Source organism: Schistocerca nitens, chromosome 4 (assembly GCF_023898315.1).
Source record: "Schistocerca nitens isolate TAMUIC-IGC-003100 chromosome 4, iqSchNite1.1, whole genome shotgun sequence".
Taxonomy (NCBI): domain Eukaryota; kingdom Metazoa; phylum Arthropoda; class Insecta; order Orthoptera; family Acrididae; genus Schistocerca; species Schistocerca nitens.
The window spans coordinates 919,682,643-919,698,148 of NC_064617.1; the positions used below are offsets into that span (position 1 = coordinate 919,682,643).

The 15,506-nt window shown below is 43.8% G+C and overlaps 1 protein-coding gene across 1 annotated transcript in view; it reads right to left on the reverse strand.

The window, feature by feature from the left end:
• LOC126252218 (orcokinin peptides type A-like) overlaps positions 1–15,506 on the reverse strand; it is a 416,558-nt gene that overhangs the window by 131,288 nt on the left and 269,764 nt on the right. The window contains exon 2 of the mRNA XM_049953089.1: positions 8,328–8,409. Coding sequence (XP_049809046.1) covers positions 8,328–8,409 — 82 coding nt within the window. The remainder of the gene's footprint in view (positions 1–8,327; positions 8,410–15,506) is intronic.

Consider the following 15,506-nt stretch of genomic DNA (forward strand, 5'->3'; position numbering starts at 1 on the left):
AGAAGAATTACAGGATCTGTTGAATGGAATGAACAGTCTAATGAGTACAGAATATGGACTGAGAGTAAATCGAAGAAAGACGAAAGTAGTGTGAAGTAGAAGAAGTGAGAATAGCAAGAAAATTAACGTAATTAGTGACCACGAAGTAGATCAAGTTGACGAATTCTGCTACCCAGGCAGTAAAATGACGAATGACGGACGGAGCAAGGAGGACACAAAAAGCAGACTAGCACTGGCAAAAAGGGCACTTCTGGCCAAGAGAAGCCTACCAGCTTCAAACACAGGCCTTGATTTGAGAAAGGAATTTCTGAGAAATACGTTAGGAGCACAGCATTGTATGGTAGTGGAACGTGGGCTGTTGTAAAACCGGATCAGAAGAGAATGGAAGCATTTGAGACGTGGTGCTAAAGAAGAATGTTGAAAATTAGGTGGACCGCTAAGATAAGGAATTGAGGAGATTCTCCGCAGAATCGGCGAGGAAAGGAATATGTGTAAAGCACTGACAAGAAGGGACAACAGGAAATAGCTTCCGAGGTGCTGGAGGGACCTGTAGAGGGTAAAAACAGTAGAGGAAAACAGAGATTGGGATACATCCAGCAAGTAAATGAGGACGTAGGTTGCAAATTGCTGCTGTGAGATGAAAAGGTTAATACAGGAGAGGAAATCTTGGCGGGGCGCACCAAAGCAATCAGAAGAATGATGACTCAACAAAGGCCCTCTTTTTATGTCCTCCATGCTTCGTCTATCATGAAATATTTTGTTTGTAAAGTAGCAGACTATCTACGCTTCGTTTATCTCGACACCCTAAATTTTTATGTTTCTTTTGGTAATGTCGTTTCTACTACTCCTTATTACTTTCGTCTTTCTTCGGTTTGCTCTCAGTTGATAGTCTATGATAGTCTATGTCCTTAACTGTTGATTCCATTCAACAAATTCTGCAATTATTCCCCAGTTTCACTGTTGTTACCTATGTCATCAGAAAATCTTATCACTGATGTCCTTCGACTCATCATTTTAATCCTATCCCTGAATTTAATCCCATCCGTGAACCTATATTTCATTCTGCTTCGTCTATGTAAGATTAAAGAGTAAGGGCCAAAGCCTACAGAATTACACTACTGGCCATTAAAATTGCTACACCACGATGACGTGCTACAGACGCGAAATTTAACCTACAGGAAGAAGATGCTGTGATATGCAAATGATTAACTTTTCAGACCATTCACACAAGGTTGGCACCGGTGGCGACACCTACAACGTGCTGACATGAGGAAAGTTTCCAACCGATTTCTCATACACAAACAGCAGTTGACCGGCGTTGCCTGGTGAAACGTTGTTGTGATGCCTCGTGTAAGGAGGAGAAATGCGTACCATCACGTTTCCGACTTTGATAAAGGTCGGATTGTAGCCTATCGCGATTGTGGTTTATCGTATCGCGACATTGCTGCTCGCATGGTCGAGATCCAATGACTGTTAGCAGAATATTGTTCGGTGGGTTCAGGAGGGTAATACGGAACGACGTGCTAGATCCCAACGGCCTCGTATCACTAGCAGTCGAGATGTCAGGCATCGTATCCGCATGGCTGTAACGGATCGTGCAGCCACGTCTCGAACCCTGAGTCAACAGATGGGGACCTTTGCAAGACAACCATCTGCACGAACGGTTCGACGACGTTTGGAGCAGCATGGACTATCAACTCGGAGACCGTGGCTGCGGTTACCCTTGACGCTGCATCACAGACAGGAGCCCCTGCGGTGTTGTACTCAACGACGAACCTGGGTGCACGAATGGCAAAACGTCATTGTATCGGATGAATCCAGGTTCTGTGTACAGCATCATGATGGTCGCATCCGTATTTGGCGACATCGCGGTGAACGCACATTGGAAGCGTGTATTCGTCATCGCCATACTGGCGTATCACGCGGCGTGATGGTATGGGGTGCCATTGGTTACACGTTTCGGTCACCTCTTGTTCGCATTGACGGCACTTTGAACAGTGAACGTTACATTTCAGATGTGTTATGACCCGTGGCTCTACCCTTCATTCGATCCCTGCGAAAACCTACAATGCAGCAGGATAATGCACGACCGCATGTTGCAGGTCCTGTACGGGCCTTTCAGGATACAGAAAAAGTTCGACTGCTGCCCTGGCCAGCACATTCTCCAGATCTCTCACCAATTGAAAACGTCTGGTCAATGGTGGCCGAGCAACTGGCTCGTCACACTACACCAGTCACTACTCTTGATGAACTGTGGTATCGTGTTGAAGCTGCATGGGCAGCTGTCCCTGTACACGCCATCCAAGCTCTGTTCGGCTCAATGCCAGGCGTATCAAGGCCGTTATTACTGCCAGAGGTGGTTGTTGTGGGTACTGATTTCTCAGGATCTATGCACCCAAATTGCGTGAAAATGTAATCACATGTCAGTTCTAGTATAATATAGTTGTCCAACGAATACCTGTTTATCATCTGCATTGATTCTTGGTGTAGCAATTTTAATGGCCAGTAGTGTACTTTATGAAGTTTGAAATGTGGGTTGCATAGCCGTAGCAACCGAAGGGGACCTTAGTTTAATGGAGATGTGTCGGGCGGAAGCGATGGTCGTTCGTCGTTCTGATTATCGATGTTGTGTGGCGGAGCGCAAGTTTATGGTCTAAGAACCGTCCTCTGGTTGGAGTCGACGTACAGATTCTTGAGAAATTCCATCATTCGCTGATTGGTCTCTCTCTCTCTCTCTCTGTGTGTGTGTGTGTGTGTGTGTGTGTGTGTGTGTGAGAGAGAGAGAGAGAGAGAGAGAGAGAGAGAGAGAGAGAGAAAGAGAGAGAGAGTGAGTGAGTGAGTGCGGGCTTGTGGGACGCCAGTCCCTCAGGTAATTATTCCGGCGTGCTGCAGCAGCGTTGAAGAAGTCTTCTCTAATTACTGGCGTCCCCAGAGAAGGCGACGCAGGTCGTCGGCGGGAGCGACGCATTAGGGACGCCAAGCGGCACCGCTGAGCCCTGAGCTGCGTGCGGCCGCCGCCTGTCGGCGCGACGCTTCGCTGCCTTTCGCTGCCGCAAAACGTGCCCCCAGCCACCCAACACCCTCCTCGACACTCCCTGCGCCTAAAGACGGCGTCTTTGTTTAAGCGAAAAGGAGAGAAGTCACGACTTTATCTTTTCAAACAACATCATCATCACCCGAGGAAGCTTCTGATCGAACAAAAATAATCATCCTGTGGCTGTAACATAACGCGTATGTATTGACAATATTTCACAATTATTTCCCAAAAAATGAAATTATGTGCACCTTTAACAAAGAAAATGATGCAGAACATAAAAACCAAGTCAGTTTACCAAACATTGGTAATCTTGTGACAGTAGTAAGAAAATGAGATCTGCGTGGTTCGTTTACAGTCAGATTCACTGCTGAAAAGCAAGACATGAGAAATTAATGGGCTAATTTTTGCCTTACTGTCTGAGACAATGTGAAGTATATGTGTTGTTGTTGTTGTTGTGGTGGTCTTCAGTCCTGAGACTGGTTTGATGCAGCTCTCCATGCTACTCTATCCTGTGCAAGCTTCATCATCTCCCAGTACGTACTGCAGCCTACATCCCTCTGAATCTGCTTCATCTCTTGGTCTCCCTCTACGATTTTTACCCTCCACGCTGCCCTCCAATACTAAATTGGTCATCCCTTGATGCCTCAGAACATGTCCCACCAACCGATCCCTTCTTCTAGTCAAGTTGTGCCACAAACTCCTCTTCTCCCCAATCCTATTCATTACCTCCTCATTAGTTATGTGATCTACCCATCTAATCTTCAGCATTCTTCTGTAGCACCACATTTCGAAAGCTTCTATTCACTTCTTGTCCAAACTAGTTATCGTCCATGTTTAACTTCCATACATGGCTACACTCCATATAAATACTTTCAGAAACGACTTCCTAACACTTAAATCTATACTCGATGTTAACAAATTTCTCTTCTTCAGAAACGCTTTCCTTGCCATTGCTAGTCTACATTTTATATCCTCTCTACTTCGACCATCATCAGTTATTTTGCTCCCCAAATAGCAAAACTCCTTTACTATTTTAACTGTGTCATTTCCTAATCTAACTCCCTCAGCATCACCCGACTTAATTCGAATATATTAATCCTGATAACGACGTCCTCCTGAGGTATATAAAAATCTCAAATTATTATTAGTGGAATCGACATTTCTAGAAAAACATGCTCGACACTTGCTATTAATTACTACTCATAAGTTAGTACAAAGATATGCATGACTGTGCGCAGAGAGCCTTAGAAAACGTAATTTGAAAAATACGTAACTGATATTCATTAATAATGACGTGACTGTCATTGGTGCTTCGCTCATGAAAAAATTAAACATAATCATTGCACTATTCCATATCACCCAAGGTTAACTAATAGCATATGTACAGTATATACCATCTCACACATATACATATTTCTCATTCTCACACAGACTTTTTTTTGGGGGGGGAGGGAGGGGGCTGATCAGTCCTCTGACAAGTCTGATGCGACCCGCCACGAATTCCTCTCCAGTGCTAATCTCTTCATCTCAGAGTAGCACTTGCAACCTACGTCCTCAATTACTTGGTGGATGTATTCCAATCTCTGTCTTCCTCTACAGTATTTGCCCTGTACGGCTCCCTCTAGCACCATGGAAGTCATTCCCTCATGTCTTGATGATGATGATGATGATGATTATGATGTTTGGTTTATGGGGCGCTCAACTGCGCGGTTATAAGCGCCCGTACAAATTCCCAAACTTTGCTCAGTCCAATTTCGCCACTTTCAGGAATGATGATGAAATGATGAGGACAACACATGCACCCAGTCATCTCGAGGCAGGTGAAAATCCCTGACCTCGCCGGGAATCGAACCCGGGACCCCGTGCTCGGGAAGCGAGAACGCGACTGTGAGACCACGAGCTGCGGACCCGTCGTGTCTTAACAGATGTCCTATCATCCTGTCTCTTCTCCTTATTAGTGTTTTCAACATATTCCTTTCCTCTCCGATTCCGCATAGAACCTCCTCATTCCTTACCTTATCAGTCCACCTAATTTTCAACATTCGTCTGTAGCACTACATCTCAAATGCTTTGATTCTCTTCTGTTCTGATTTTTCCACAGTCCATGTTTCGCTACCATACAATGCTGTACTCCAGACTTAGATTCTCAGAAATTTCTTACTCAGATTAAGGCCTATGTATGATACAAGTAGACTTCTCTTGGCCAGAATGCCCGTTTTGCCATTGCTAGTCTGCTTTTGATGTCCTCCTTGCTCCGTCCATCATTGGTTATTTTACTGCCTAGGTAGCAGAATTCCATAACTCCATCTACTTCGTGAGCATCAATCCGATGTTAAGTTTCTCGCTGTTCTCATTTCTGCTACTTTTCTTCGATTTACTCTCAATCCATATTTTGTACTCATTAGATTCTACACTTTCATTGAGGATAGCAATGTCATGACCATCAGCAGATCTTAACATTGATACCCCTTCACTCTGAATTTTAATCTCACTCCTGAACCTTTCTTTTATTTCCATCATGGCTTCTTTGACGTATAGACTGAAAAGCATGGCCCAAATACCGAAAAACTACGTCCCTCTCTTACACTCTTTTTAATCCTTGCACTTAATTCTTCGCTATTTTTATTCGCTAACATAATCACACGAGTTTAGGACGTCATAGGCCGTCTTCAAATCTGCAACACTACTAAAGACTGTATCCAGTCTCTGCAACCACTCTTCTCTTGCTCGTTCTACTCTTTTCACTACTTGATGATTTTAACATTTAACTACACCCTATTGGTCTTCTGTCTTTTTTCTTGGTCTCCCTGTGCATTTACCTTCCTATAATACTCATTATATTAAATAAATCCTCAAAAATATTCAAATAATGTCTTGGAAGTTTCTTCACTCGCTGATTTATTTCAAAACATGTTTATTAGATTTTAAATCTGTCCATCTTTTTGTTTCCCTTCCAAACAGAATTCCTTCGCTATTAACAGCTTTCTGTCTGTCGTCAATAGTTTGCGGCTTTCACAACCTCAGAAAAGCACACTCCAGACGAACTACTTGATGAATAATTTTGTCTTTTCAATACTAACCGTCTTGTTCGACAACAGTTGTATTCTTTTAATGATAGCACGTTTTGGCATTGCAAATCTATGCAGATCAATAGTCTTGTTGTGAAATAACGACATTTTCCCACTTTTTCAGATTCATTTCTTTCAGTTTTGAAATTAGCGGTTCATTCTCATATTTGGTTAGCTTTCTATCATAATTTTGGTTCTTTTTGTGTTGTTAAGGTGGATCTTTTTCAGAATAGTGCAAGCTGGATCTTTTTTAGAGTAGTGCAAATTAAGATAAAAGAAATTAGTATAATCTGATCCTTAAAACAGACTCAGTGCATGGGAATTCCATTTACCTTAGTTCCATAAGCTTTTGGTTTGAATATCTTCATAGCTTTTTCGATGAAAAAGTCAAAGCCTATCGTTACAAAGAGTACCGCCTCATCCCTTTGATGATGACAACTTTAAGTTGGTCTCCATTAATCTATGTTTTTATTCTTTGGTTTGCGGATAAGTGTTATTTAATTCTATCACTAATTAATCTTAACATTTATTAATTAATCTTAACACTTAATTCTATCTAAAGGAAAGTTTGGAGTAGGAATTAAAGTCCAGAGAGAAGAAATCAGAACTTTGAGATTTGCTCATGACATTGTAATTCTGCCAGAGACAGCAAAGGATTTAGAAGAACAGTTTACAGAAATGGACAATGTCTTGTAAGACGGTTATAAGACGAACATCGACAAAAGCAAAACGAGGCTAATGGAATGTAGTCGAATTAAATCAGGTGATGCTGAGAGAATTAGATTAGGGAACGACACTTAAAGTAGTAGATGAGTTTTGCTATTTGAGAATCAAAATAACTGATGATGGTCGAAGTAGGGAGAATATAAAATCTAGACTGGGAATGGCAAGAAAAGCGTTTCTGAAGAAGAGAAAATCGTTAATATCGAGTATAGATTTAAGTGTCAGAAGTTCTTTCTGAAATTTTTTGCATGGAGTGTAGCCACATATGGAAGTGAAACATGGACGATAAACTATTTAGACAGGAAGAGAATAGAAGCTTTTGAAATATGGTGCTACAGAAGAATGCTGAAGATTAGATGGGTACATCATGTAACTAATGAGGGGGTACTGAATAGAATTGGGGAGAAGAGAAATTTCTGGTACAACCTGACTGGAAGAAAGGATCGGTTGGTAAGACATATTCTGAGGCATCAAAGGATCGCCGATTTAGTCTGGAGGGAAGCTTGAGGGTTACAAACAGCAGAGGGAGGCCAAGAGATGAATACAGTAAGCAGATTCAGAAGGATGTAGGTTGCAGTAGTTACTCGGAGATGAAGAGTCTCGTACATGATAGAGTAGCGTGGAAAGCTGCATCAAACCAGTCTTCGGACTGAATACCACAACAACAACAACAACAACAACAATTCTATCAGTCCAACTACGTATCTTTCCAAACTATGAAGAGTGTACTCCAGATAATGCTGTCAAATGCCTTCTTTCTGTCAAATAAACGGCTGTTTAAGAATTCTTTTTTAATACCGATCTTATCACTAAAAAGCTCCGGAGACGATGGGTTCTCTTATTCTTAAAGTTCGTCGAAAACCTAACTGATTATCCAGTTCTAAATTAATTTGTTCTTTTTTTGTAAAATATGTATTTGAGCGTACTTTCTGCGACTAAAATTAGTCTTATCTTTCTGTAATCGGAGCAGTATGTAGCATTCCTTTTTTACGAATGAGTATTATCTTAAATTTTCCAGAATCATCTCTGTATCCATCCAGACCAAGCTTCGTTTAATTGCAGATTATTTTTTCCAGTGGGAAACAATATTGTTTTTTACCAACACACAACATTCCATACAGGTTGTAACATATACATTTTTGTACCGAACCAGAAAGAGCTTTTCTCAAACACAGTGTTAGTGCGGTTACATATGATAATGTACAGGCGTACAGTACAATATGAATCTCACGAGGCGAGTAGCCTGAAGACCAGCTCTCGCAAAGTACATTCATAGACAACTTACACGACAAAAAGCGACAGGACCAACACGGTGTACGATAGGCTGTGGACACTTGATTAGCAATGGAGCATCATTGTATGCACGAAACACACACACACACAACCACACACAGGCAGACAGACACACATACAAACAACGTGCACGAGCTGTGCATGCGTTATTTTTTTCCACGACATTGGAGAGTCTCATCGTGTAGTGAGCCACAGCAGATACTCACCGATGTTGTCGAGGTGGCGCACCAATCCTTCCTCCACGTCGTTGGGCTCATCGCGGTACTGCTGGAAGCCGCTGGAGACCATCTGGAACAATAAACGCGTGTGTCGCTCAGTTGGGCTAAAGTCCCTCACACGTACATATATTATGGACGATTGTAAAAATGCTGCAGCGAAATGACTTGCATTTCTTAGGATATTATACTCACTGCTGAGCATTAAAATTGCGACACTGTGAAGGATGGAAAATAACGAAATTTTTCTGACTGTACATACACAGTACAGTAGGAAGAAAACAATATTAAATTTGTCGATGATTTGGGGGTGGGTAGGGTGCTAAATGTATTAGGCGGCAGCAGTGACTCTAACCAGGCTGGGGGTCGAATCGAAGTGAGCTCTGATGATAGATACGGATATATCGTCCCACACTGTTTCATCGTTAGATTGCAGGTATGGAATACGAAACAAGGATACAGTATTGGGTGACGAAATTAGTAATCATTTAACAGAATTTTCTTTAAATAACGGAAAAATAAAGAATTCAGACAGCTTTCAACATAAATAATGACCTATTTGCTTAATTTATTCCAGTATTTACCATAGCTTTTAGTGTTGAACTGAACGACATCAGTACTAAATCAGCTGTGTTACTTACAGGGTATTTGGTAACCATCATAATGAGAATATAATATTTTTTAGATGAACACTAATTTGGTTGTTTCAGAAACCTCCTGCACACCGTCTTGCTACTACCAACGTGACATTGGTAGGTCTATTCGAACGATGAACGTATCATATTGCACGTTGTGTCAAAGCGAACATTTGACAACGAAACGAAAACTGGTAATCACCAAAAAGTTGTTGTGCGTTTCTGAGGGTTGTTACGTAGTTTATTTTTTAAATGAGTGTTCTGCAATGCATTTTTAAAGCTTTGCTTCTGCAATGTGTAATGATACAGAAATTGCGCAGTGACACAGAGAACTTTGCCTCCTAACCGATGTACTGAGAGTAGTTAATCTAATGGGTTTATTACAAACGTTTCTGTTTGATGTAAACCACAACGTTTTTCTTTGTTTTGTTGTTTTTTGTTTTTACATGTTACATGTATTCTCATAAAGCTTATTATGTACTCTGGGTGTAGTGTATTTTGAGCCACTGATTTGTATTGTAGTACTTTGACAACTACTATATCGTAGTGAGATGATCCTTGGCTGAATAAAGATGTTAACGATAATGATAATGACGCCCAGTTCTGGTCGACATAGCTGGCGCGACGCGGGTTAGCCGCCGCATGCAGTAGGTCCCTAAGTAATCGACGGCCGTCCATCAAACAAACCACCTGAAACTATACCACGTCTCCGGCGGCGATTATGATCTTATAACGAAATGCATGAAAGAATAATGACTGAAATGTTTGTCTTTAATTTGTAGTCAGTCTCCTTTTGGCCACTCTCAAATGAAGTTGACTTTTATGGTGTGTGTGTGTATATATACACTGAAGCGCCAAAGAAACTGGTATAGGCATGTGTTTTCAATTACAGCGATATGTAACCAAGCATAATATGGCGCTGCAAAGCATATATAAGACAAAAAGGGTCTGTTGCGGTTGTTAGATCGGTTACTGCTGCTACAATGGCAGCTTATCAAGATTTTAGTTTGAACGCGGTGTTACCGTTGGTGCGCGATCGATGGGACGCAGCATGTCTGATGTAGCGATGAAGTGGGGATTTTTCCATACTACCATTCCACGAGTGTACCGTGAATATCAGGAATCCGGTAAAATATCAAATCTCCGACATGGCTATGGCCGGGAAAAGATCCTGCAAGAACAGGACCAACGACGATTGAAGAGAATTGTTCAACGTGACAGAAGTGCAAACCTTCCGCACACTGCTGCAGAATTCAATGCTGGGCCCTCAACAAGTATCAGCGTGCGGACCATTCAACGAAACATCATCGATATGGGCTTTCGGAGCCGAAGGCCCACTCGTGTACCCTTGATGACCGCACGACACAAAGCGTTACGCTTCACCTGGGCTCGTCAACACTGACATTGGACTGTTGATGACAAGAAACGTGTTGCCTGGTCGGACGAGTCTCGTTTCAGACTGTATCGAGCAGACTGATAAGTGCGGGTATGGAGACAACCTCATGAATCCATGTACCCTGTATGTCAGCAGGGGACTGTTCAAGCATCTGGAGGCTCTGTAATGGCGTGGGAGCTGTGCGGTTGGAGTGATATGGGACCCTTGACACGTGTAGATACGAATCTGACAGGTGACACGTACGTAAGCACCTGCACCCGCTCATGTGCGTAATGCATGCCGACGGACTTGGGTAACTCCAACAGGACAATGCGACACCCAACACATCCATAATTGCTCCAGGAACACTCTTCTGAGTTTAAACACTTCCGCTGGTCACCAAACTCCCCAGACATGAACATTATTGGGCACATCTGGGCTGCCTTGCAACGTGCTGTTCAGAAGAGATCCGCACCCCTTGCACTCTTATGGATTTATCGACAGCCCAGTAGGATTCATGGTGTCAATTCCCACCAGCACCACTTCAGACATTAGTCTAGTCCATACCACGTCGTGTTTCGCAAGGGCCCTAAACGATGTAGGTCGGTGTACCTGTTTCTTCGGGTCTTCCGTATATATTTAATAAACCGAGTTAATGTCTTTTATGGAGAGTAACGAATATTCACTGAACAATACTTACTACCTTATTGTCCAAAGAAGAAAACAATTTCAATTGTTTCCAGAATGAGGTTTTCACTCTGCAGCGAAGTGTGCTCTGATATGAAACTTCCTGGCAGATCAAAACTGTGTGCCGGACCGAGACTCGAACTCGGGACCTTTGCCATTCGCCGGCAAGTGCTCTACCAGTACTCTCAGGTTCGCAGGATAGCTTCTGTGAAGTTTGGAAGGTAGGAGGCGAGGTATTGGCAGATGTAAAGCTGTGGGGACAGGGCGTGAGTTGTGCTTGGGTAGCTCTGATGGTAGACAGCGAACAAATAGTTCTGTACTGACAGGTTACTCTGAAACTGCAATATATGATCTGAAGATGGGCAGCTAGCCTGAAACCGGTCATTGAAAATGAAAAATAGCGATCAAAGACTGAAATGCCATACTTTTATTTATAAAATTTTCTCTTGAAATACTTTTGAAGGAGGGAGATGAGGAGTAGTTTATCAGTACACTGAACACATGACTGATAATTTTAAAATGCATGCCAGAGTACAGATTGTCGGTCGGAATTTTGTCTTTACGTAATAATAAGTCGCCGGAGGATAGAAGTGACCAAAGCAGCCAGCACTAGCATTACAATCAGTGATCGTAATGGCTAACTCTGACCATGATACAATTTTTCTAACTTTACAGTCACACTAGAAGGCATCTCAAAACTCATCCTTTAACAGCCATGTCCGCCATCAGGGCTGCTCACTATTCGAACACACAACAGACACCTTCTCGCAGCAGAATTACGGGGACGTCATTTGTTCCTAACACAAACCCTGGAAACCAAATATTTACACATCACCCATGAGTTCAGGTAATCAAAGACGCATTCTATGGCAAAAGTAAAGAATGAAACACCCATCTGTCATAATATACACTGACTGAAATAAAATCATAACCCAAGAAATAATGCAGAGTAATAAAATTTCGGGACTACAATTGTCTAGATGACATATATAAGTGATTAACTCTCCTAGATCACAGATTAATGTCAGCGCGAGGTAAGTCATCGCAAATCTGAACTGCTGGTACATTAATAACGAGTGTAACCACCAGAATGTTGAATGCAAGCATGCAGACGTGCATTCATTTTGTTGTACAGATGCCGGATGTCAGTTGTTCTGTAGATTTCCATACCTGTTGCACTGGGTCGGTCAACAGAGGAACGATTTATGCCGTTTGGGGATGACGCTGGAGTTTTCGTTCGACGATGTTCCATATATGCTCGATTGAAGACAGATCTGGTCATCTAGCAGGCCTAGGCGTCATGTAGACACTCTGTGGAGCTTGTTGGGTTACAACAGTGGCATGTGGGCGAGCATTATCCTTCTGGGAAACACCTCCTGGAATGCTGTTTATGATAGGCAGCACAACAGGTCGAATCATCAGATTGACCTACAAATCTACAGTCAGGGTGAGTGGGACAAGCACAAAAGTTCTGCTGCTGTCATACGAAATCGCACCCCAGGCCATAACTACAGGTGTAGGTCCAGTGTGTCTAACACGCAGACTGGTTGGTTGGGGGCTCTCAACTGGCCTCCTTCTAACCAACACACGGCCATCAATGACACCGAGGCAGAACCAGCTTTCATCAGAAAACACAACAGACCTCCTCCCTGTCCTCCAATGTGCTCTCGCTTGACACCACTGAAGTCGGAAATGGCGACGGTTTGGGGTCAGTGGAACGGCTCCCTGTCTCGGAGCTGTCCTTGAAGTAACCGATTTGTCACAGCTCGTTCTATCACTGTGATGGCAACTGATTCCCAAATTGCTGCTGCAGATGCAGTACGATGTACTTGAACCACGGTTTTTCCCTCTCAACAATGCCACGTGGCCGTCCTATTCTTGTGACCGTACATTCTCGTTACGACCGCTGACAGCAATAACGTACCGTTGCTACGTTCCTGCCAAGTCTTTCTCCAGAATCGCAGAAGGAACATCCAACTCCTCTTAGCCGTATTACACGACCTCGTTCGAATTTAGTGAGGTGTTAATAATGGTGTATTTGTCGCCTGGAATGCGTTCTTGACTAACATCAACTCACCTCGTCCAATCTCAAAGGTAAGTAAAGCTCACCACCGTCTCAGCGTGTGTTTAAAGCAAACCTGTTTTGCTTCCCTGCTTCCCCATAGTGACGCTACTAGCGTGAAATTTGAACAGGTATCATCTTACATGGCCGTGCGGTCTAACGCACGGCTTTCCGGGCGGGAAGGAGCGCCTGGTCCCCGGCACGAATCCGCCCGGCGAGGTCCGGTGAACCGGCCAATCTGTGGATGGTTTTTAGGGGGTTTTCCATCTGCCTCGTCGAATGCGGGCTGGTTCCCCTTATTCCGCCTCAGTTACACTATGTCGGCGATTGTTGCGCAAACAAGTTCTCCACGTACACCACCATTAGTCTACCACGCAAACATAGGGGTTACACTCGTCTGGTGTGAGACGTTCCCTGAGGGGGTCCACCGGGGCCGAACCGCACAATAACCCTGGGTTCGGTGTGGGGCGGCGGAGGGGTGAAGTGGACTGCGGTAGTCGTCGTGGGGTTGTGGACCACTGCTGCTGCGGCGGGGACGGAGTCTCTCCGTCGTTTCTAGGTCCCCGGTTAACATACGGTACAATACAATCATCTTACAGATGTAGAAAGATGCCTACCAACTTTCGTTTATGTCCCACAACTCCTCTCCCGTTTTTTCTTTTTTTTCGTCAGTGTAGAAACCTTGCAATATGTAGGAGAGGATTACCAGTTGGTTACGGTGGTTATGAGGTACTTTTAAATTACTTCTGAGCTAATACGACCAGAAAAAGAGATGGCTTTATGTGTAGTTATAATTATGTTTATGACTAGACGGAGTAAAATCGCTGACACATGCGTTGTACTTATTCTCATATACTATTGTTTGAGGAATTTCCATATTCTTGCTTGAATATTAGCAATCAACAGTGCGGTTTGTTGGAGTGGGAACGACAGAGAAGAATACGTCAAGACATTGCCTCCTGTCTCGGCAGTTGTGCTGATCGGCTTCCACTGTGAACAGACCGTCTAGTACGGGCGCAGATCGAGTCCTGTCAGTGACGTCACGTGCGTTGACGTCATTGTTACACAGGGCGGCCCGCATCAGGAGAGACGAGAAGTAGCGAAACAAAGGACAAAGCAATAATGAAGAGCAGATGCCTCGCGCTGCCGCTGCCGCAGCGGATCAGGCAGCTATCTCTGCCCATCGACCGGTATCGGCGGCCTCTATTTATACGGGCCCGCGGGCAGCAGAAGATTAACACCGCCCCGGCGAGGGAAACATCGGAAAACCGCAGCCCCCCGCGGCGCTACAGTTAAGGATCCCGGAAGAGTCGGATAGAGTAGAGCGTTCGTCTCAATACATCGCCAAGATAAACCCACCGGACAATATACGAGAGCTGTCTTTTTTTAAATTTCCGATCGGTTGCGAAATTAAAAACACAGTGAAAATCCGATGAAGTTTTTCGCTCATGTGTTGTGCAGTATCTCTGGTGTGCCTGTAGATCGCGTCGCGTCTCCCTTTTCAGTTCTGAGCGCCCAGCGAGCACATAGAGATGCCCAGAACAGTAGTGTCCCGCCAAATGTGACGTGTGCCTTGTCATACGATTTCTTCATGCCGCCCATATAACGTGTCGTGCGTGGCAGCAAAGCGCTGTGATGGTACAGGAACTTTGAAGCAGGACGTACGGACGACCATGATGCAGGCAGTCAGGGATTGAAGTGAGTGTCAACGGATGATCTGGTTCAGAGAATGGATCAGGAGATTCGAGAAAATCGTTTGTGAGCGGCAGTTCAGAACAAGCGCAGAGGAACGTTGTCGTCAGGTATTGTCCTCCTTCGTGACGATTTTCGGCCGCTCACTGCAGCTACAACAAAGACCCTCCAGCTGCGTTTTCATTGGGGAGTGTTTGATCACGCACCATACAGCCCGGATTTGGCTCCCTCTGTCTTTCATCTCTTTGCTCGCATGAACCACTGACCGTGAGAACGGCATTTTAACATACACAACAAGCTGCAGAGCAACGTAGAGGATTGGAACAAAGCACAGGTGGCTGCCTTCTGCGACGAGGGTAGCGTAATGTTGGTACCACGCTGCGACAAATATCTAAGTGGTGACAATGTAGGGAAACGGCTGGAAGATGTAGATAATTGTTGCAAATATAGAATTTTTGATTTTCACTATGGTTTTCATTTCAAGACCGATCGGACCTTGGAAAAAAAGACCTCGTACATAGCCACTATAGATCATACTAGCGCTGTAGATGGTATGGAACTGGTATCCGACTGCCATGTCACCCTCCACTGTTGGCCTGAGAGTCAAGTGGTGCGTATGTGCACAGTATCAGCACAGCAGGATGCGTCCACTCGAAGATGTAAGAATGCCAGAAAAGGTTTCCCAATTTACTGATCTATCAACGTGTCAGGAAGAAGTG